General features: G+C 41.7%; 1 protein-coding gene across 11 annotated transcripts in view; it reads right to left on the bottom strand.

Moving 5' to 3' along the window:
* Positions 1–25,126, bottom strand: part of ptprda (protein tyrosine phosphatase receptor type Da) — a 622,540-nt gene that overhangs the window by 45,240 nt on the left and 552,174 nt on the right. For all 11 annotated transcript variants that reach the window (XM_078570553.1, XM_078570552.1, XM_078570557.1 and 8 more), the window contains 3 exons: positions 11,161–11,336; positions 5,473–5,592; positions 2,293–2,447 (listed from right to left, as the gene is read on the bottom strand). In XM_078570553.1, coding sequence (XP_078426679.1) covers positions 2,293–2,447; positions 5,473–5,592; positions 11,161–11,336 — 451 coding nt within the window. The remainder of the gene's footprint in view (positions 1–2,292; positions 2,448–5,472; positions 5,593–11,160; positions 11,337–25,126) is intronic.

Raw genomic sequence — 25,126 nt, 5'->3', positions numbered from 1 at the left:
TTATTTACTGTAAAACTCAAAAAGCTTGCTTCTGGACATATTTAAATCAGGACAATCACCCTGAGGGTAAGAAAATACACACCCCTTACATACAAACATATTGATCATGGGCAATAAAAAAGAAACACAAATTTTGTCCATGACACTTCAGAAAGTCGAAACACAAAATAACGTCCACAGAGCAATTAGGGATGGGCAACAAATGCTGGCCTAGCCGGCAATGCCCACATCCTGTGAAAGAATAAAAGTAATGATCAGAAGATTTTTTATGACATGGACCAGGCAAATAGCCAATCTTAAGAATTCACCCTGATCATCCTTGGCATCTCCCTTGGTGCCATCAAAATGAACCACTGCTTCTTTCAAAAGGAACTTACATGGACTGATTCATTGACGCTCTACCAGAAATTTCAGAACACACATCAACCTTCCGGAGGCCCCTTTGATTGTAATTGTTGTTTTTCAGACGCTGCTACTTTGTAAACCTCTTTCATAATTGTCAGTTAAAGTCCTTTTTTACAGCATTAATAAAAACTGCTACATGTATGAGTGAACTAGTATCTCTTTGGCTAATGTGTACATCTCAGTTTCATTTATTGTCAAGCACTGCTGGCGATTTTTAAATGATTATGATTTGATAATGGCAGGAAACCATGTTGGGAGCTGTTGGAAAACCAAGGCGGGCCTCCTAATCAGCAGCCTAATCCATACTCCTCATGTACTCCATCACAGCTTGCAAAATGCACTGCGAACCTAGCCCTAGTGAAAAGACAAAAATCCTGGGTAAAGTCACGGGTGGGTTGGGTATGCATTTTGGAAGGCGCATAAGTGCGCAGGTCAGGTTTTCCTGAGCCCGCACAAAAATCCGGGCCCTGAGCACACAAAATCATGCTGACTCTCCAGTGCAGTACATAGAGTGCTGCATTGTCAGGGGAGCCATCTTTCAGAAGAGGAGTTACGCCAAGGCTTCGTCTGCCCTTTCTGGTACACATAAGTAAATTTTTAAAAGACATTTTGTTGAAGTTTTGTCAAAGTTGTTTTTCCCTGATGTTGGTATTCTTGTGATTGTCCTGATGAGTACAAGACGAAAAGCTTCAGCAAAATGTCTTTCTTCAGCAATACTCAAGTTCTGTACTACCAAATGACAATAAAATATTCTGTGCCACTATTTCAAAGGAAAGCAAGGAAGTTATCCCGGGTGCCCTGCCAATATTTATCCATCAATCTACATCACAAAAACAAATTATCTGATCCTTATCACATTGTTGTTTGTGGGGGAGCTTGCTATGTGCAAATTGGCTGCTATTCTTCCTACAGTACAACAGTGACAACACTTTTTTTTCTATTCGTTCATGGGATGTGAACATCATTGGCAAGGCTACCGCTCTTGAAGAGGTGCTTCAAAAGTACTTAATTGGTATAAAATGCTTTGAGATGTCCTGAGGTTGTGAAAGGTGCTATATAAACTTTCCTCTTCCCAGGTAATGCTATACTTACCAACGTGCCATATCACAAATTATTGATATGTATCCCAAATTTTCTGAAAGAAAACTTTGAATGATCAAGCCTTGCACTGTTAATAGCAGCAGAAAATATTACAGTTTTATGAGAGAATACGCGACATCCACCTCGTAAAAACCATGAAATAAACAGAAACTTCCTCAAAATGAAACCTGTAAACTCCACAGTGTTTAGTGTCAAAAGTATGGCAAAGTATGGAATGATTCTTCCAGTATAAAAGGGGGAATGGTCAGTGGGAGCATGTCATCCACCCAAGTCTTTTCCAATTACTGCAGTGCAGCTATCAACGGAAGCGTACGACAAACATTCCCTTCTTGTGGGGAAAATCAATGTGTCATTATGGTGTCTGGTAAAATCTGTGTCCTCATCATACCAGGACTTTAATGTTTGTAATTCTGATACCTTGTTACATTCTTATTGTCTTCATAAATACTAATCGGATTGTTATTCTTCTGATTTTATGTTAATCTTTAGGGAAACAACACTTGACTTTGAAAGTATACTGCGCAGTAACTTCCTTTCTCTTCCATTTCTAGTGCATATGTAAACCCATGGATTAATCCCTCCACTAAAACAGCAGAGAGGAAGTTCAGGCAAACCTGTTTGAAAATTATATCTTTCTGTAAAAAAATTAAGAGTCTCAAATTAAAAGTGAAGAAACAAAACTTTTACTCCAAAAGTCAGTTGGTGTTGTGTACCACCATTTTTTTGCTAAATGCAATGAAGCCACAGCTTCCTGACTGCAGTGTCTTTGTTGAAGGTATAACCTACCTGCAATGTACAACCATGGGCCCAGCATCAGGAGGGTTACAGGCTTTCACTCGCCGCAAGAAGGCCAAGAATGGTGTTGGGTGCTCTGGAACCCCATGATCAGGCCACGCTGTGAACTGGAACTGTCGTACTTCCCTCTTTTCACTGGAGCCAATCTATTAGAACAATGGGATTTTATCAACAAACTGATGAGAACATTTATAATAACCAAAAAAAAAATGGAGATTTATTCTGGGCACGTTAATAAATGATGTTTTCCACACTGACATACATAATAATTTTCTGATGCCTCTCATTTGTAGATCAAATTACACTGCTTGTTGTCTTAATGAATGAAATTTAGGTTTGCCCTCCAGGTCTTACTACCTCAAATCCAATCTGAACAGAGAAAGTGTGCATATCTGATCTGCAGATGTCCAGCTGTGGTAATGTGCTTTCTTCTATGAACTAATATGAATTTGTGAGCATGTGAATGTACAAAGGGAATAATTAGAAAAATAATTTCTTCAGCCACAAATTCTTGCACAAGCATGTGAGAGAGACAGAAAACTTCACACGGGCCATATATGGCTCAGATAGAGAAGTCCTTTTTTCACAAATTGCCTTCAACAAAGCAGTAACAACATTTCATGAGAACAGATGCACTCTGCAGTTGACAGGGATTATCAAGGATGTTCAGAGGAAGAATGAGGGTTGAAACCCCTTCTCACGCCAAACCCAGGCGCAAAATTTGACTGTAAAGACACAGGTCTAGAACTGCTGATGAGCAGAAAAGACAATAAATCTGAGATGGTGCATTTGTGTGAAATAAAATATGGCTGCTGATCAGCCATCAAACATAAATAGTGAGACTGATACTCAATTTTGCTGGTGAACGCACTCTATCCACACAGTGCTTTGTTCGTGAAGTGCAGCTTGCTACCATGAAATGACAGTTGTGGGTGAGGTGAGTGGTGGAGACACAGCTGGGTAGGAGGCCCTTCCCTTAAAATATAACAAACTACAAATCTAAATCTGGAGAAGTCCACCTTGGCAACAGATGCCAACTCTCACACCCATTAGGGAAAGACCATTATTTTTGTGCATTACAATGGTACAATGCTCCTGCGTTCTAAAACAGGGCATCTAAAACTAATTAAATTACTCCACGCACACTAGTTTATTATAGTTTTGATATCCTAACCCTGGCAATGAGTGCATCAAGAGTAGAATGTGACCCATGAAAAAATCACATGAATTTAGAAGACCTGGGGTTGGAATTCCTTCTGTCAATAGTTTAAGTTTAAAAAGTCAGTATGAATATGAAAAGCAAAAATACCACTTAAAATCTATAATGCAGGATGGCAACTTGCCCCACTGCTGGCTCTCTCTCCGGGAATCCAAGTACTCCAATTTGGGAATGCAATAAGCTGCGCATGGTCTAGAATGGCAGTGATTGCAGAAATGAGTCAAATAATTACATCACAATATACAAACAAGGGAGGCCATTCAACTCATCTAGCTCATTCTTGTGTTGAAAACTGCAATTTCTTTCATAGCATCTAACTAACCTCAGAAATGACGAGAGTCCTTCTCTTGACTACTCCCCACTTCCAGGTATTAAGCACTCTTTTTGTACAAATAAGTGTTTCATGATATCAGCCCTGAATTTGTGCTCTAACAGTTTGTATTTATGCCCCTTTGTCCCTGGCTGTGACTTAATTGGAAACTCAGAACTAATATTCTCTATTCCACTTAACATCTTCTATACCTCCATAAAACCTCTCATTTGCCTCCTTTCAAGGCTGAAGAGCTTATGGGCGGAATGGTCCCAGGAGTGCACGAAGTGCGGTAGTGGGCTTGAAAACGACGTTTTACCCGCTAGCCACAATGGCCGGTTTTCGCATCCAAGTGTCTGCTTCCCGCCTCATTGATTGTGCAGCCACAGGAAATATCCCATCTCACTGGTGGGCAGCCTCCGAATCGCCTGCCACAGTGCTATCTCACCGTTTCCTCACCCTGGGTGCCATACCTAAACTGCAGCCACGCACACAGTTCTCAATGCTTGTAGCCCAGGGCTGCTCCAGTGAAGACATGGCCCTGAAAGCTAAGAAGAATTCAATGACCCATCACTGGAATGCCTTTTGGAGGCCCGCTGTGATTCCTCCACTAGTGCTCTGGCTGCAGGAAGTCCAGCAATGTCGCTACTTCGGCTTGGGAGGCGCTGGCAGTGGTGGTCAGTGCCAACGCTGCACAGAAGAGGTTTGCCATCCAGTGCAGAAAGAGGATGAATGGTCTCATCCAAGCCACCGGGGAAGGCAACCATCTCATCACTCTAAACTCTCACACTCACAAGCCCATTACACATTCGCTGGCATCTCATTCTCTGTCAGCTCAAGGGACACCACCACTCTCCCTTTCACACACACCCTCACATCTCCATCTGGCCTCATCTCCTCTGGAAACTGCCTCCTCAGCCCTCACCATCTTGACGCGACTCGCACAGATCAACATGTGCCCCTATACACACCATGGGATACTCCCCTTCCTCAGTACAGCCTTCACCCTGCAGCTTCTTCCCTTGCCTGAGGCCACTTCTCCCCCTTCCTCAAGCAAGCCCTAACCCTGCAGCTGTTGAAAAGCTACCCCCGCCTTATGGCTGGTCTGGTAGGTAGAGACCCGCCCATAAGCCTCACTAAAAGTGATGTGGTGCTGCCTATGAATCTGGGCACTGATGACCACGAGTGCTGCCCGAAGCAAGGTATGCAAACAAACCTCGAAGTCCTGAGCGAAGTGCAGCTCTCCAGGTGCGCATCGCTTATGTACAGTGCACGCCAACATGCCTTTGATGGGTGGAGTGTACAATCGCAAACTAGTTTTACAACGACGTGAAACTGATTTTTGCGAACACCTGATATTTTCCATTCCCACCTGCCATGACGCCCACCACAAATGGGAGTGAACAATTCCGCCCTATGTTTCTTCCAGCTAATTATTAGTACAGAATACTGCACTGCAACATCTCAGTAGATGTTAGGCTGCGTTTAGCTTTCCACAGAAGAAAATAGGAGCATTTTGATTAGCAGCTCACTTCATTCATTAGATTAGACCAAGCTGGTTTATAAATGTTACAGCAGTAAAGAAGACTTCAATTATTTTTGGGAAAAAAAACATTAGCTTTAAGGAGAATAAAAGTTATACCTTGTCTAATGTTAATGTTCTAACACAATAGGTTGCCAGCTCAACTGTATCCTGCAGGGTGACTTGGATTAATCCAAAGGTTTCAGTACCTCTAGAAGGCCAATACTGGTCACATTTCACCTGTAAAGATAACCACATTACTGTGAAGAGAGATACTTCCAGATAATAAGAAATACTCATAAATGACATACTTAAAAGACATGTTTTTCATTTTATTTTTATGTTTTTTTAATAAACTCACAGTCAAGATGTTGAATTCATTGACTTTACTATCAAGTCAATAATGTGTTTTCACTGCACAAGATCATGGTTCAGTAGCAAATGCTTCTAGTTGTTGATAAATCAGTTAACAGGCACAGGTTTTCCAATCTGATTGACATTTGGAGGCATGTGTATTGACAGAAAAATGTTTATCTTAGTTCAGCAGTACAAATGTTTACCTCTGCCAATGGTAAAGGGCTTTTGGGTCCTGGTGCTACAGGATATGGAAGGTTTATTCACGTATGAGCCAAGTCAGTATTTTCACCTCGTCAGTGACAGTTGACACTGGTGCCTTTAGAGAGGAACGGGGGTCTGTTGTTATTGGAGCACAGCAGTCTTAATGACTTGCTTAAAGAAAAATAATGCATCCCACAGTTTATGCCCAATTTTCCACTAGTCCTGAAGCCAAAATAGTTCTGGAAAAGACCAAAGACACCCAGGCATAGACTGAAGATGCCTGGTAGTGGACTCGGGATGGGGAACTGAAAATACATTTCTCGCTTTGTAGTGCAATGTGATGCACTTTCCATATGTACAAAGCTAAACTGCAAGACCACTCCAGAAGAAAATCTACTTCTCTCCTGAACAAATTGACTTGCTGTAAACATTTATTCTAGGTTCACGCGACACACTGGTGGTAGTAGGCTACAGAATAGATCCAACATTATTATTCAGTTCTCCAGCAAACACATTGTAATTTTTCATCATCTACGTATAAGACAGTTCATCTCCTGCAACATGAAATGCAAAGTAAAGACGCAAAATAGTCCAAAGGTCCATTTTTAAATCAGTAGCATTAAAACAAGGTAAACAGAGTGACTTCAGGAACCCTGTCAGGGTAACCTCTATCTGCTTAAACAAATGCGTCCTCAGGTTATGGAGTACTAAACAGCTGAATCACATATGCACTCAGGATAATAAAATAACAAAATGCATAGGCGTAGCTCTTTCCTGTGAGATGTTAAATGGGTCAATATTATTATATCACCAGAATGACAGATTTAGCTAGAGGGCTATGGTTATGGAATTCCATTAAATTTATTACACCAGAGTTTTTTTTAATGTGTCTTTTTAATGCCACTACCAATGTTTAAAAATATAAAAAGTTTGTGTTAATCCTCAGCTTCCTGTAACAGGAACAATATTGGGCAATAGCAGAAACAAACACTGGGGGTCAAATATTATGAGCATGAAATGGGCAATAATTTGTGCCTCATTCTTTGTTTTTCTATCAGCAATTATGCACAACATTCCAATTTGACATCTATAATTCAATTCTAACAACAAGGCCATTTAACATTCATCCTGTCTCTGCAATATTAGATAAGTAACCCTTCGAGAACATCTGCCCTGTGATCAGAACTAATATCATACATTTTCTAATTTCTTCACAGTGCACTGAATCCATCTGTATCCTCTATACTATGCATTTCATGAAGCTATTTTAGGGTGGGATATTATTTTATTATTTCCTATTTTACAAATTGAACTAATAGGGAACTAAAAATTAAGTATTGTTTCATCCTTAAAGGATTTTCATTGATGGATTTATCATTGATGGATAGAGTTTTTTCTGCATTTGTCCTTTATTCTAGGCTATCGGATACACATACAGCTTCCTTTGGAAGCTGGTAAATTACCGCCCATATCTGTTGACAAATGAAGCATCTCCTCATATTAAAGAAAATATTTCAAGAAAAATAATTTAGGGGTCAGACAAAAACATGTAACACCAGATGGCTTCTATTTGTATTATTGATAACTTATAACACTTCTAAAAGCTGGAGTTATATTTTTCAATGTCACAATAAGACAGAGGCAGGCCAATATGTCAGCCATTATCACATATGAAACTCCCGCCCTTCATTGTAAAAAGAGGGGCCTCTTGTTATGGCTTCCTGCAAATAAGGCGGCATGAATGGTTCAAGATGCATGCTGAGCTAGCTACAGTCACTCTTGATGCACTGACCAATGGACAGTAAGTATGAGTATGTCACAGTGGATCAGTTATCTCAATGTTTTCCTTTCTATCTCCAAAGCGGAATTCTAAAATCAAAAATGTTCCACACTGTGACATTGATGAGGACCATTGCAACTCATCCATATAGTATGAGAGGCCTTATCCTACAGATTAGAAAAAAACGAAGCTCTATAAAGACAGTGAATCCTATCCGGTCCCTTTTGTGTCTATTTTATGAATGCAATTTGATTTCCACTAACAAATAATCACAGGGAAATCATGGAAGAGTCCAGGACCAACTTGACACAGGGCTTCGCACAGAAATTCCAACAGGGATTGGGTGGTCCTTTCCATCAGCATATCTGTGGCACCAACCATGATGCAGCATCTGATGGTGGATCTCACAGTTTCCACTGCAGTACAAGCGGCATCTCCCAAAGTCCGAGTGCCACAGTGGAAGCTCAAGCTGCACTCATGCAACCATAGATTGCTGCCATGGAAACTCCGAGTGCTGCCATCATGGCTATGGATAAGAGAATGCAAAGTAACTCTTAGGATGTCACAGCACTCCAGCAATTTTGTTCTCCTGTAAGACCGTCTGCAGATATGACCTCCTACTGACAGCCCTGCTCTCACTCCTCCTCCCTCTGCATGGCCTCTGCTCATTTTCAAAGCCAAGAAGGTGGTCAACTGGTCTATCAACATCTGGGAGCAACTGACCTGTGCACAAGCCTAATGTAACCAAAAAGGTGACCACTCCCTGTAAACTTTTCAAACTTTAACCAACATCAGAAAGCATCCAAATCTCACAGAATTGCAGCAACAGCCAGATGAAATAAACCGCCAAGTAATCTGTATGTAGTTAATGATTATTTTAAATTAACTTTGATGAGGGTCCACCATGCTGCTTAACATGTGTCCAACAGGGCAAGTTAAGAGAGGCTGTAGGCTGGAGCCTGGAACTCCAAAATGGCAATCAAAACTGCTGCTTGGCATCATGATCTGCCTGCATAATTCTGGCTGATGTTCGGAACAAGTGCTATTGTCTTTACTGTGATGGCATCCAGCACACTTGGTGTCAGAAGTACTTGCATGCATTGTAGATGCCATTTTGGAACCTTAAGGGGCCTTGTAATATCCCGCAAAAAAAATGTAGCACTGAGCCTAATTTTGACCCCTGAACATCTGGTTGAGTTCTATGATTGCAGAAACATTTTTGGAAACTGATTCAGAAGTCTGATATTTCATTCAGTGCCACAAATAGATGCTAAACCAAGTGTTTGGTTGTGTGGGGATGGGGGGAGGGGCCAAGGAAATCACCTGGTTCAGTTCCAGTATACATATGTTTAAGCCATTTATATATTTAGACCATCTTTTATGACTGTCGGACTAATTTTGTCGACCAGGTCCAAGCTCACTATCTTTAGCTGGGTTTATTTCTCCTGAATGTTTGGAATGCAGAAGTCTCAATTGACCAGAGGCTGGCCCTCCGTGAAAAAACTTGGCAAGTGCCATCTCATCTGCTTCCTGCCCTCCTATATAAAAATAGTAATTGCAGGTCTGTGAAAGCAAACCTCTCTTCTAACCAAAAAAATCCCAATAAGACTGGTGGAAGGGTGGGAAGTGGGCAATGGCTATGTTTGTTGCTGTTGCCATTTTTTCCCCTCTGGTTTAATCAAGTCATTCTGTAGGACAAATGGGATGGTTCCTCCAGTAAGGGGTAGTGACTCTGAAAGCTCAGGAGCATACTCAGGCTGAAAGTCCAACAGAGATGGGGTCTGACAATAGTAACATCAAAATCATGCTAGGTAAGATGATTTGCTCCAGTTGAATATGGGTTAAGAAGCTGAACAGCTTTTACAGAAGCAGGCACTAGCCGGATCTATTCACGATCTCCAAGTCCTTGCCAGTGGAATAAAAATCTGTGGCTCAAGAGGAATGCTGACATATCAACACTTGGAATACTGTCCGCACCTGCAGCTTCTCAAGTGACATTTTTGCAAAGTTGTAACATACTCTTAGAAATAGAAATGCATAAAACTACAAAATGTTAATTGTTATACTCTTAAAATATGCCAGAACACAGTACTTTATTAAAACTAGCAAAGAGATGCTGATGCAGTCCTCACAGAGTTATTAAAGTCAAATACAAGAGAAAAGCTTCAAGAAAACAGGGATGGAAATGTATCTTGCCTTGGAGAAGAAATATTAAGCAGAGATCTATAAATAATCATGAAAATTGAGGAGGGAAGGAAGGAAAATAATTATTTAAAGAAATGGAAGACAGATGTATTGAAACAAAGCATGGCAGATAGATGGATAGGGAGAGACAGCTCAGAGATGATGTAAGTGGGTGGATTAAAGATATCAAAACCCAGACGCAAGGGCCTAAATTTTTCGGAGGGCAGGATCTCGCCATCCTCACCAACTGCAAGTGCCCCGCAGCTATTTCACGCTTAAATGAGCATTAAGTGGCAGAAGGCGGGACTTCCACCCCTTGCTGATTGGCCGGCAGTTCTCCGGCAGTGACAATGCCGCAGAGGACAGAAGAGGAAGTTCAGGAGCCTAAGACCAGGGAGCGGGGGCCCAGGGAAGTTCAAGGGGTCCCAGGGCAGGGAGAGTAGGGAAGGCCTAGGGAGGTGCAATCGGGGTATCGGGGAAGAGGCCGGGGCGGGGTGGGGGTGGGAGGTCCGGAGGCCATCGGGCCTTAAGCGGTAAGGGGGGGAGCGCCCGACTTCAGAATGGGGCTTCTGATGGAGGTGGCACCCCACCCTCCACCACTTCCCGGCCAAGGTGTAACTCTGTTGCTTTTTGGCTTTCCCCCATGCCAGCTCAATCTTCCTGCCAGCCTAAAAATTAAGGCTAGGCGGGAAATGGCCCTTAAGTGGCCAATAATTGGCCACTTAAGGGCCTCAAGTGGGGCAAGGGGAGGCTTCCCACCCCTTCAATTTCATGCTCCCCACCCCACCGGCCTAAAAAGCTGCCGATGGGAAAACTCTGGTCAAGAGTTTCATAAATTAAGTATTGAGCCCAATGAAATATTGTTTCTATGTCCACAGCTGCAATGAACATTGATACCATAGAAAAAAATGATCATCTCATCTTTCCATAAAATGCTATCAAACTCAGATTTCAATGGCCAATCTTAACCACATGAAAGAATAATGCATTTCTTATTAATACTGCTTGTTTACATTGAGATTAAATTAAATTAAAGTCTTCTGGCTAATCAAAGCAGAGGATCCTAAATAAATTGGATACCATTAGATGTGTTAGTGCTTAGATAGACATGATTTATGAGGCTGTCTGCTACTTGGACAAATGATAGAGCAATAATCTCTCAATTGTACATGGTTAAAATTAATATAACATGCATGTTCAGCAATAATGTCATTTTCCATTTTTATATCAATAGTATGATTGTCATTCATTCTCTTAAGGTGTGATATCAGGTATTAAATATCTACCCTTGATCTTTCTTCTAGTTTCGTCATCATCACAACAATCGCACTTCGTTGCTCCCAAATCATCCTCCAAAAATCTCCAAATGTCTCAGGCAGAGGACCCTGTGTTGCGATGTACGCATTCTGCTTTCTGTAGCCATCAATATAATTGGAATTGGAGTAATCACTTCCTGGTATGCCTACAAAGAAAGCAATAAATGGGATTTCTTGATCATAAAATTTCAGCAGAAAGCAACTTTTCTTTAATCTAGCTTCTGGAGCCAATGTGGTGTCATAAGACAATAGAACATTCAAAGCTAATAGCTCTCGTTAGACTAATGTATTTATAATGTAAGTGAGCTCACGAAAGCTCAACAGCTCATCTTTCAAAGGAATAAATATTTAAAACCTTTGGATTTTTTTAATGCTGTATTAATCTAAAGAAAAGGTAGATGCAGTTGCATCACTGTCACTCAACAGGCTCACATTATTCTTGAACAATCTGCAGCACCTTAGAGAACACAGGCTTTCAATGGGAAACATTTGTTAAAACTGTACAAAAGGTTACCCTCTCTTCCTCCCCCCGCCAAATTGCTACAAGCGTTATCCTTAGATAAATGGGTGCTTTGTTACTGCAAGGGAAGCACTAAAGTAATGTCTCCCTCACCAACACTTCCCATTTATCTTTACAATTATGTCATTTTTGGTTGAACGTTATTTCCTTGATTATATTTCTGTTGCTGCTGACAGGCAGTTGTTGGGCCTTCTCCTACACTGCATCAATGTTCTGCTTAGCCAGTAGTTAGGAAGCTGCAGCTTTCACCCCCAACAAGAATCTTCCCTCCACTTTTTCCTCCCTCACACAGGGAGTTGTCACAGTCACTGATGAGCATGCGCCTGTTCAGACCAAGGTTATAGTTGATCAGGGACTGACCAATCCCTGTCTGCGGCATTGAGCATTTGCTGCTTCAACGCACAGGCTGATCAGTCTTTATTTTTTAAAATGTGTCAATCTGGCTGCAGCACCCAAACAGAATGCTTATTTCACTTCACTGTTTTAATGTACACACCAACAGGACGAGCTATAAACTGAGCCAGGCGTGAATGTGGTGTAAACTTTTAGGGGGAAAAATGAATTTGGGCCCTCAAATCCTCTCAAATGCGATTGTGGACTCAGCTCTGGACAGGAAATGAGCCAACAGATTTTTCTGTCGAAACTGCAGATTTTTTTAATCTTAAAAAAAAAACCCTTTGTGATCAGATTGTCTTTTTGCAGCTGTCTTCTGCATTGTATGATTTCCCTGAAAGGAAAAAAAAATTATATGGCAAGACATAAAAGAAGATGACCTGTCTCAGTCTCAGTGGGCACCACCGCTTTGCACCAGCTCCCTTGCTGCCAGGATTCTTGTGCAAAGGCAGCCAAAATCTCTTTGTTTTGGCAGAAACAGTGCTTTTCCTGTTGTACCAAGCCACAAATGCTGCCCATGTTTTCCACAGATAAGCCTCATCCACTTCTAGACCCATTACTTTCAGTATCATGAAGGGAACAGATAAACCAGAGAGCATACATTTTTCCATGTTTTTTCATCACAAAGTGCATTTTTAGAAAGCCCATCTTATATTCAATCCTTTATATATTGTTTTCAAAACACCCAGCAAATGGGAGGAATGTAAAACTTTAGACGGAAGAATGATGCTGGTCAAAATTCACATATGGATGGTTAATGTTCTCATACTTCACTCTTGCGTGCGTGTTTTTAACGTAGGCATTAACTGGTTGAAAATAAAGGGTTTGACACCTCTGTAAAAAATGATGCATGCAGAAATACGCAAATGCGAACTTCGTCAAATGCAAGCTCTGTCCTTAAAAGTTATATGCAGAGAAGGGAAACCGCGTAGGCGACAAGTGCTCTACAGAGCTTTGGCCTCAACCTGATAATGTATAATTTTTAAAGAGCTCAGTCAAAGTAAATGTCATACAGGGGTTTCCAATCTTCATGGTGGCAGCCACTGTCTTGATATCCACAAGAGAATTAGTCAAGATAAAGGCTCTCTTCAATGTAATCAGTGCATTTAAAATGCTAACAAGAATCTGAAAGGTGTCAGCAGGCTAGACATTTGAACTCTACTGTGAGTTGCACCAATGTATTGAAAAAGGTTCCCTCACCACCTTCAATTTTATCCCTGTAACACTGAATTTTAATTTTATGGACACATGATGAGAGTCTGCATTATTGTAAAGGAGCAAAACAGCTTTATGACTTACATTATTGCAATACACATATAAACAAATGAATAAAGGGGTCGTCCAAGATACACTTTCAGAAACACATTGCTCCTGTAAAGAAATAGACAAACTATTTGAAGTTATAGCCATCAAGGGTATTTTAAATGTAAAGTTCTGTTGAGTACAGAGCCATTAATGTCCACCTGCCCAGCTGAGATAGTTGCCCGGATAAACATGAATGTCCTACAATTGAAGGTCCCTCAAAGGGTGCTCAAGATGTTCTTGATCAACAAACATATAAAGTATTATAAATCCTGCAAATGCTAATGTAGTAATTGTAGCTTTAAGGAATGTAGCGACTGTAGCCTTAAGGCTTATTGTATTGTAGAGTATCACATGACAGTGGAATGAATCAGTTCTAAGCACGGGGAACCTTAGAGTGGAGGTTCTTCTTCTAGTTGTGGAGCTTGATGGAAGCATGTAACTGCTGCTACAGCCTGTAAATAAAGTTTGATGTTTCTAATGAGAAATCTGCCTGGAAAATCAAGTCCGTATCAGCTAAGCATCCTTTTTGTATTTGTTTATGGGACATATCCCACATTGGCAGGGCTGGGTTTGTTTTACTTAGGTGGAAAAGGACTTTAAATGTCCCCTAGTCAAACAGCAGGAATACTGAGGATGCTGGGTATCTGAAAACAGAAAATGTTGGAAAAAAAACTCAACAGGTCAGGCAGCATTATTTCAGGCCTGTGACCTTTCATCAGAACTGGGAAAAGTTATAGGTGTCATAGGTTTTGAGCAAGGGATGGGTGGGACAAGGACAAAAGGAAGATCTGTGATAGGGTGAAAGACAGGAGAGACTGAATGACAGAAGAGCTAGTCTTCCAGGGCCAAAGAGATTGGTGATGGGGAAGAAAATAAATAAAAGATGTGCCGAGAGGAGGTGTGCTGCTGACTGCATGCAAAAAAACGAAAGAAACAAAGAAAAGGAAACAAAAGGGGAAACAGAGCTTACGGTCTGAAATGGCTAAAATCAATGTTGCCATCTGAAGGCTGTAAAGTGCCTAATCGAAAGATGAGGTGCTGTTCCTCAAGCTTATGTTGAGCTTCACTAGAACAGTGCAATAAGCCAAGGACAGAGATGTCAGCATGAGAGCAAGGTGAAAAATTAAAATGACAGGCCATGGGAATCTCGGGATCATGCTTGCAGACTGAACAGAGATGTTCCGGCAAAGAAGTCACCCAATCTGCGTTTTGGGCCCTGTCAACCAGGGTTGGTGGCGGTGGGGGGAATCCTCGGTTAAGACAATTATGTTGGGGAATGGACGTCTAATCTCTTTACACTTTCATCCCCCACCAGGAAGTCTAAGGGCTTTCCCCTTCTTTCTCGAACGTAGGCCTAACAAGTTCCCATCCATCACCTGGCTGAGCTTGTTCTCACTCTGAACAACTTCTCCTTCAACTCCACTCACTTCTTACAAGTAAAAGATGTTGCTATGGGTACCTGCATGGGTGTTAGTTATGTCTGCCTTTTTGCAGGATATGTCAAACACTTTTTGTTCCAGTCCTACTTGGGCTCCCTCCCTCAACTCTTTTCCCAGTACATTAATGACTGTATCGACGTCATGATTTGCTCTTGCCCTGAATTGGAAAACTTCATCAACTTTGCTTCTACCCTTCTCTCACCTTCACATGGTCTGTCTCCGACTCTTCCCTTCTCTTGCAGAAAGCATTTGATAAAGTCCACATCAAAGGTTGAGGAAAATAAAAGCTCATGGTGTAGGGGGCAACTTTTTGGCATGGATAGAAGATAGGTTGGTTAACAAGAAGCAGAGAGCAGGCATAAATGGGTCTTATTCAGATTGACAAGATGTCATGAGTGGTGTGCCACAGGGATCAGTGCTGGCACCTCAACTGATTACAATTTATATAAATGACATGAATGAAGGGATAGAAGGGATGGTTGCCAAATTTGCTGATGACACAAAGATAGGAAAGTAATTTGTGAAGAAGACATAAGGAAGGTACAAAAGATCTAGATAGGTTAAGTGAGTGGGCAAAGATCTGGCAAATGGAGCATAATGTGGGAAAATGTGCAATTGTCCATTTTGGCAGGAAGAATAAATGAGAGGCAAAGTATCTAAATGGTGAGAGATTGCAGAGCTCTGAGATGAAGAGGGATCTGGGTGTCTTAGTGCATGAGTCGCAAAAGGCTAGTATGCAGGTACAAGTTATTAGGAAATCTAATAGAATGTTATCATTTATTGCGAGGGGAATTGAATACAAAGGTAGGGAGGTTATGCTTCAGTTATACAGAGCACTAGTGAAACCACATCTTGAGTACTGTGTACCTTATTTAAGGGAGGGTGTAAGTGCATTGGAAGTGGTTCAGAGAAGGTTTACCAGGCTAATACCAGGAATGGGTGGGTTGTCTTATCAGGAAAGATTGGACAGGTTAGGCTTGTATCTGCTCAAGTTTAGAAGAGTAAGAGGTGACTTGATTGAAACATGTGAGATTCTGAGGGTGCTTGACAGGGTGGATGTGGAGAGGATGTTTCCTCTTGTGGGAGAATCCAGAACTAGGGGTCACTCTGTAAAAATAAGGGATCGCCCATTTTAAATGGAGGTAGGTGAATTTTTTTCATTCAGAGAGTCGTGAGTCTTTGGAACTCTCTTCCTGAAAAGGCGGTGGAAGCAGAGTCTTCGAATATTTTTAAGGAAGAGGCGGATAGATTCTTGGTAAGCAAGGGGGTGTTGGGTTATCGGGGGTAGGCGCATTTGAGGTTACTATCAGATCAGCCATGATCTTATTAAATGGTGGAGCAGGCTCAAGGGGCCGAATGGTCTACTCCTGCTCCTTGTTCATATGTTCCTTGCCATCACTGCTTCCATTCCTGGCAATAGGCTATCAACTAACATTCATTATAAGCCCACTGACTCCCACAGCTATCTTAACTACACTTACACACCACACCCTGTAAAGATTCCATTCCATTCTCCCAGTTCCTCCATTGCTACTCCATCTGTTCTGATGATGCAACCTTTCACAACAGTGCTTCTGAAATGTCTTCTTTTTTCCTCAATCAAGAATTTGCCCATATGCCAGGCAAGAAGAGCTGCTGGCCTATGATTCACTGGCAGCTCTCAGCAGGTGGGACTTCTGCCCCTGGGGAAGGTCGGCCGCTGCCCAGTTAAGCACCTGACTGGCACTTAATTGGGCAAGCCTTCCTGAAAAGAAGTGACATGGGGCTCTCACTAACTCTCCAGCCAGTGGGTGAGGCATCCATCACCTCCGTTAAATACCACTCTCTGGGTCTCATTACACTTACTGAGATATTGATCAAAACTAGTCCAAAATGCCAAGCCCAAGGAAAATACTTAGGGAAAAAATTTTGCTCTTTGTTAATCCTGTGAATTCATGCAGAAAAACTATGGTGAGCAGTGGCAACTCTATGATTCCTGTAATATCGGTTCTGGTGTCATTTAAACCACTAGCCACTTGGCTGTCCTTTGGAATAAAACTTTAGCTCTTTAACTTGGCAATGATATCGAACTATGTTTGGCAAGCAGTGAGCTGAGCAAGCTTATAAAAAGTGCCAAAACCCAGATCTACTTTTCACCTTCAGCAGTTTGAGTGTTATATGAGTCTCCTACACCATGGATGCAATATTTTAATCCTGCCTGGCAGGATACAGTCAGAGTCAATCCATCTCTTACTGCCAAACTGAGTACAGAGCACAGCCATAAAAATCAGGAGTCTGGCTGAGGATGGTCTGCTTGATGCCAGACTCCATTTTCTAAAAAATTGAAATGAAAGAGACCGCTGTGTCTCAGGCTTTAACTGAGGTCACAGGTGCCAGTGTTGGCTCTGTAGTAGCCTTCTTGCCTCAAAGCTGGAAGATTTGGGTTCAAGCCCCACTCCAGAGTCTTGAAACACACATCAGCTCACATTTCAATGCAGCTACAGAGCGATCGCTGCACAATTGGAAATAACATCTTTCAGGTGAAATGTAAAACTAAGCACATGATCTGGGCTTCGCACTCAGGTGTAGGTGAAAGATCCCATGGCACTTTTTGAAGATCAGCGTTTTCACAATGTCTAGGCCAACATTTATCCTTTGACCACTATTGCTCAAACAAATTATTTGGTCATTTATCTCATTGCCGTTTATGGAGCCTTGGTGTGTACGAACTGATGGTTGATTTTACCCAATTTCATGATCAGTTCTCTTACACTTCAAAAAGTACTTAACTGTTTGTAAATTGTGTGGGGCATCCTAAGGACATGAAAGGCACCTTATAAATACAAGATTTTATTTCTTTAACACCTCAACAGTGGCAGAGAAATATGCGCTGTTGCCACGACACCAGTGTTCTGTAACAACACAAAAAGCCAACACAAGGGGACTAACTAAAGCAAAGAGAGTATGTGAGAATAGATTACTGAGTGACATAAAAGGGAGCACTGGATTTTTTTTAATGAACATATAAATAGTAAAATGATAGTCAAAGGAAGGGTGGGGCCAATTAGGAACCAAAATGGAAACCCTCTTGTGGAAGCAGAGGTACTGACTGAATACTTTGCATTTGTCTTCACAAAGAAGATGCTGCCAATGTAGCAGTAAACGAGGAAGTATAGAGAAATCAATAGGATAAAAATAAAGAACAGATACTTAAAAATCAACCGGTCCTAATGGGATGCATCCTAGGTTGCTGGATGAAATAAGGGTGGAAATAGCAGAGGCTCTGGCCACAATCTTCCAATCCTCCTTAGATATAGGAATGGTGCCATGGGACTGAAGGGTTGAATATTCACACTGTTCTAAAAGGGGAGAGAGATAAACCAGGTACTAGAGAGCAAGTCAGCCAAATGTCAGTGGTGGGGAAACTTTTAGAGATTTATAATTCTGGGAAAAAAATAATTCTCATTTGGCAAAATATGGATTAATCAATGAAAGCCAGTAAGGGTTTGTTAAAGACAAATTGTGTTTGACTAACTTAAATAAACTTTGATGGAGTAATGGATAGGGTTCATCAGGGCAGTGTGGTTCATGGGTATCTGTACTTCCAAGTGCATTTGAGAAATAAACCACATAATCAGGTTTGTTAGGAAAATTGAAGCCCATGAGATAAAAAGGCAGAGGCAGCGTGGATATGAAATTAGCTAACAGACAAAAACAGAGAATGGTGGTGAATAGTTGTTTTTTTCAGACTGGAGGGGAGTATACAGTGGTGTCTCCCAGGGATCAATATTAGGGCTAAAAACTAGAGAAACTCAGCAGGTCCAGTAGCATCTGTGGAGAGAAAAACAGAGTTAATGTTTCGAGTCCAATATGACTTTTTTGGAACTGGAGAGGTAGAAATGTGATGGGTTTTATGCAGTAGAAAGTTGGTATCTTCCAAAATTCACTGCCTGGAAGCGTTGGATGGGAGAATTTTCTCCCTGTCCGGGGGGAGAGGGGGGGGGGGTTGGGCATGGGCAGGCGTGCAGCCATTTTATGTGGATGGGCCAATTAAGGCCTGCTCAACGTGATGCGCACCTGGAAGCACTGAGTGCTCCCTGTGCAGGCAGGAGGAAGGATGCTGAGTCAGGCCCTGCGTACGAAAGAGCACAGAAATCTCCCTCAGGCACAGAGCTGCCTCAGGGAGATTACCTTGATTTTTAGAAATTTTAATAAAGGAAAAAAAAATTAAAGACATGTCCCCTCATGTGACAGTGTCACATGAGCTGGGACATGTCTATGAATTTTACTAAAAATTTTTATTAGTATTTTAAAACCTTCATGAAACCTCATCCCGCCCGTGGATAAATGCGAAGGCCGCCTGGGCTCTTCGCCTGCCCGCCAACCTTAAGGTTGGAGGGGCAGCTCAGCTAATTATTTCAGCTGGAATTTAAATGGCCTCAATAGGCCTTTGACAATTCGGCAGGTGCGCAGCCGAGTCCGGTATGCGCTCGCCGAGCTGAAGAACTGAATGATGCGCAGTAACGTCAGGACGCACGCCTGATGTCACCGCGTGTCATTTTACTCGTCGGCGGGGCACGCCGAAAGGAAGGTTCTGGCCCAGATCTTCCCAAAGTGGACAAAACACTAGGTTGCTTCTGATATGAATTTTATGTGCTCTATTTCTATATATCAACTATTTACAAAATATTAGATCAATAGTAGCTTTCAAAAGGGAATTAGATATATACTTGAACAGGAGAAACTGCAGGATTATGGTGAAAGAATAAGAGGAAAGGCACTAACTGGATAGCCCTTTTATAGTGCTGACACAGGCATGATGGGCAAAATGGCCTCCTTTTTTGATTCTATGATTCTGAAAGGTACTTGGGCAGCAGTTACACACACTATTACCATGGTCAACTTAATGAGACATCTGCCCTTGTTACAGTCACTCCTGCTGAACCCATTCAATGTAGCCTATTATATATGAATAAGAGCTCAATACTTAGCTCTTAAACACGTCTGGTTCCATGGCCCTAATCCTGCATCAACAATCTTTGAAGCATTTTACAGCCTTAATTCCCTCAGCAGGTCAGAGGATCAAACTTTCTTCAAATTTATCTTCATAACATACCTAGTGTAAATTCAAATAACATTATGTTCAGTGGTACAGTAACATGTTAATAATGAACTTTCTCATAACTTCTTTTCAACTGCATTGAATACCAACACACTGCTATTTTTCAGTGGAACGTTGGGGAGTCCGAAATAAACCTGAGGCTGCCAGCTATTATAACGTGTTTCATTTCAAGTATACACGTGGTACAATGCAATTCCATTTATACACTGAACATTTTAAGTCCCAATAAAATCTGCAATGGAAAAATAGAATGCTTACAGATCTGTTCCATAGCAACTTTGTTCAAACAAGTACAGCTGTCAGACATTTACAAATCCAATTATGTTATCATGAACACATTTTGTTTTAAAAAGGTATTCGGCAGTTTGTGATAATACATCAGCAATCCTATACTTAAGTATTTTTCCATTAGCACTCCACACCTGAGAATTGTTTGTCAAAGAGCGCTTTTTGATGAGAAAACTGACATTTGGTTCATATTTTGAGTGAGCAATAGAGCAACGCTATTCTTGGTCCCAAGGATGATGATATGTACTAATTTGAGAATGTTGCAAGTGGACTGTGAGGAGTGCTCACATTGCTCTCTAATTTGGGAAAGCAGAGATCTGTGCATGTAAGTCGAATTACATTCTCAGAACTCTGCTAACTGCCGATAAGACTTTTAAAATAGGAGGAGAGCCATGTAGCGTGTTAACTCTATTCTAACATTATAAATGAACCATGTATATTGAAGGAGATTCAGAAAACTGGCTGAAGTCTCAAAATTCACTTTTGAATCAGAGCTTTTTATACCCCAATCACTGCAAGGCAGGAGTTCAGCAAGACTACCTCTGTCATGTTGCCTCACATCAACAAATCGAAGTGACTTCACCCTAATGTTAAAACCTACCTGCACTTGCACGCAATGTGCTGTATTAAAGCCCATATATACAGACTAAATGCCCATAAAATGGTTAATCTAACAACCTTGAAAATAACTTACATCAGCAGTTCCCGGGCACTGTTTTTTTCCAATCCCAGCCTGTAACTGTTGCACATTAAGTGGAAGATTTTCCTGTAGATTTCCAGCCCAGACTACACATTTACTGTATAAAGATTAGAAATCAGTTGAATCTGACAGCTTGAAAGCAGGCCTAACTGCTAGTGGGCCTGGTTTCCCATCTCTGTTACCCTCACCAGGCTCGTGAAGTGCCTCAAACAATGCAACAAAACACTATTAAATGTAAAAAAATTGCTCGTTAGTCTCTGCAGGCCTACTGCAGTAGCTTAATTTCATGTAACTGAATAGATCTCCTCTAATCTTAAACACTGTAAGTGATATTACCATGGTGCATACGTCAATTCATTCTGATTCAGGAACAAAAGTAATTAGTGTCCTGAGAGAAATAAAACTCACTAAAACTGGAAGTTACATTTTCAAAACAAAACAAGCTGCCCTGCAAAAGCAGCTGTCAAATATAAAGCCATGTCTTGGTACTGTATACTTTTTAAAGTGTGTACGATAAATGTGGAACATTAGCTCTGCAGAAACAGTGTCAAGACAATTCTTAGTGAATCACATGGTCACATCACCATCACTGACTCAAGGGGCAGAAACGTTTGGTACAGAGTAGCTACCAAAACGGCAGTATCATTCGTGAATCGAAAACCCAGATGGCTAATTGACGGGCTTTGCTGAGGCTCTTTCACTGAGCCACAACTTTTTAAAAAATTATTTACTCGCGGGATGAGGGCGTCGCTGGCTAGGCCAATATTTATTGCCCATCCCTAATTGCCCTTGAGAAGGTGGCAGTGAGCTGCCTTCTTGAACTGCGGCAGTCCACATGGTGTAGATACACCCACAGTGCTGTTAGCTGGATTTTGGCCCAGTGACAGTGAAGGAACGGAGATATATTTCCAAATCAGGATTGCGAGTGACTTGGAGGGGAATTTCCGGGGGTAGTGGCGTTCCACAACATTATCATCCCACCTCCGGGTTCTCCGACAAATCTAGGAGGGTCGGAGCATCTTTACTTAAAGCGGTTCTGCAGGACTCACAGTATTAGTGGGAAGAAGGAAGCTGCTGCAGACTGGCTCCAGCTATACCCTTCATCAACTGTCTTTCTGGAATATAACATGATGCCCAGGACCAGGACATGATGAAGTACAGCAAGGTGAGAGTGTCATACAACTCTCACCTGACAATCACCACTGTCTCACCCTCCAAGCAGTCTCACACTGCTCCTCTTATTGACACACCTTGCATCACACATACTCTTTCCTCTCCAGCCTGCTCCTTAATTATCTACCTCAACAGAGAGCACTCACACTCATCCTATTGCCCTCTCGCTCCCATTCCTCACAGACATCCTGAGTGAGTGGGCAAAGATCTGGCAAATGGAGTATAATGTGGGCAAATGTGAAGTTGTTCACTTTGGCAGGAAGAACAATAAAGCAGAGTATTACTTAAATGGAGAACGGCTGCATAATTCTGAGATGCGGAGGGATCTAGGTGTTCTCATGTATGAGTCACAAAAAGTTAGTATTCAGGTAGAGGAACTAATTTAGGCTGCCAATGGAATGCTATCCTTTATTACGAGAGGGATTGAACATAAAAGTAAGGGGTATGCTTCAGTTACACAGGGTATTGGTGAGGCCGCACCTCGAATACCGTGTGCAGTTTTGGTCTCCTTATTTAAGGAAGGATGTAAATGAATTGGAGGTGGTTCAAAGGACATTTACTAGATTGATGTTTTGAGTCATTTGGACTCGAAACGTTAACTGTGTCCCTCTCCGCAGATGCTGTCAGACCTGCTGAGTTTTTCCAGCTATTTTTGTTTTTGTTTCAGATTTCCAGCATCTGCAGTATTTTGCTTTTACTAGATTGATAGCTGGAATGAGTGGATTGTCTTATGAGGAAAGGTTGGACAGACTGGGCTTGTTTACTTGGGCTCATCACTCAACCTATCTATATCCATCTGCAACCTCCTCATGTCCTCTTCACAACATACTTTCCTGCCTGCCTTTGTGTCATCTGCAAATTTAGCTACCATGTCTTCACTCCCCTCATCTAAGTCATTGATGTAAATCATAAAAAGTTGAGGCCCCAGTACAGGCTCCACTCGTCACACCCTGCCAATCAGAAAAAGGCCCATTTATGCACACACTCTGGAGTTTAGAAGACTGAGGGGTGATTTGATTGAAGTGTACAAGGTCCTGAACGGCCTTGACAAGGTGGGTGTTGAAAGGATGCTTCCTCTTCTGGGCGTGTCCAGAAGTAGGGGGGCACTGTTTCAAAATTAGGGGTCACCCTTTTAGGGCAGAGATGAGGAGAAATTTATTCTCTCAGGGGGTTGTGCAACTTTGGAATTCTCTGCTTCAGAAGGCGGTGGAAGTGGGTCATTAAATATTTTGAAGGCAGAGGTAGATAGATTCTTGTTAGGTAAGGGAATCAAAGGTTATGGAAAGCGAAACACAAGATCATCAGTCATGATCTTATTGAATGGTAGAGCAGGCTTGAGGGGCCGAATGGTCTACTCCTGTTCCCATTTCTTATGTTCTTATGAAATCTTGGCTTGGCAGGAAATTCACTGTAAATTCCCAGTTTCACTGCCTTGATTGCAGTTAGGCCCTAGTGGCATCATCAGGCCTGTATAAGAATGGATCCTGCAGGTTTTGGGTGGGTGTACTTGCTGCCAGCTCAATTCAGTAGAGTAAAACCAGGAACTGTCAGCACCTGACATCTCCAGCATAGGTAAGTAACCTAGGCGATTTTATTTGCTCACCTTCTCAATGTCTGCCATGTGGGTAAAAATTGCCACCATTTCTCGTTCCGTTTTTGATACTAGTTACAATTAAGTGTAACTAATTTTTAATACATACCTAATTTATACTTCATGATACTGGTAATAAAAGATATGCTTGACGGCATGTCTCTTCTCCCTTGCAGTTACAGCTCTTAATAGGGATCTACCGAATAAGCAGCTAATAAGAGAACAGAGAAGTCACACCACAAATGTTCAGTTCAGGAGGAGGTCAATCAGCCAATCACATCTGTGCCAGCTTTCACCCACATCAATTTAAAATTAATTCCACTATCCCACTCTCTTCCCATTGCCTTGCATTCCGTCCTCTTTCAATTATTTTTGCACTTTTCCCTGAAAGGATAGAGTGCTCTCTGTCATTCGCATTTCATTCCCTAATAATTCTGCATAACGGGAATTCTTTCAACCTCTCTCCTCCATGACCTCTCAACACTGATTCTCGGACAGGGGATATAGTCTTTCTCTACTCACACTACTACAACAACCACGACTTATATTTATATAGCATCTTTTAACATAATGAAATGCCCCAAAGCACCGCACAGAAACGTTATCAAACAAAATATGACACCCACCCATATTAGGTCAGATGTCTAAAAGCTTGGTCAAAGAGGTAAGTTTTAAGGAGCATCTTAAAGGAGGAAAGTGAGGTAGAGAGGCAGAGAGGTGTAGGGAGGGTATTCCAGAGGTTAGGGCCTAGAGAACTGAAGGCACAGCCACTAATGGTGAAGCAATTAAAATCAGGGTTACTCAAGGGGCCAGATTTAGAAGAGCACAGATATGTCAGAGAGTTGTGGGGCTCGAGGAAATTACAGAGGCCGGGAGGCGCGAGGCCCTGGAAGGGTTTGAAAACAAGCATGAGAATTTTAAAATAAATATGTTGCTTGAGTGAGAATAAATATTGGTCAGTGAGCAGTGAGGTGAAAGGTGAATGGGACTTGCTGTGAGGTAAGACATGAGCAGAGTTTTGAATGACCTCAAATTTATGGATGGTAGAATGTGGGAGAGCAGCCAGGAGTGCATTGAAATAGTCGAGTCTCAAGGAACAAGGGTATGAATGAAGGATTCAGCAGCAGATGAGACAAAGCTGAGACAAAGGTGAAGTCGGGTGGTGCTACGGAGGTGGAAACAAGCCGTCTTATTGACAGCTTCAATTTGTGGTCAGAAGCTCATCCCAGGGTAACATGTGACACCAAGGTTGTGAACAGACTCGCTTAATCTCAGAATGTTACCAGGGAGAGGGAGAGAAGTAGCTAGGGGAATGGGGTTTCTACTGGGGATTGAAAACCATGGCTTCAGTCTTCCTAATATTTAACTGCGGAAAATTTCTCTTCATCCAGTACTGGATATTGGATAAGCAGTCTGAAAATTTAAC

This window comes from Cetorhinus maximus, chromosome 2 (genome assembly GCF_964194155.1).
Source record: "Cetorhinus maximus chromosome 2, sCetMax3.hap1.1, whole genome shotgun sequence".
Classification (NCBI taxonomy): domain Eukaryota; kingdom Metazoa; phylum Chordata; class Chondrichthyes; order Lamniformes; family Cetorhinidae; genus Cetorhinus; species Cetorhinus maximus.
Note: the sequence above shows the minus strand (reverse complement) of the source record. Positions and strands in the feature narration are given on the sequence as shown.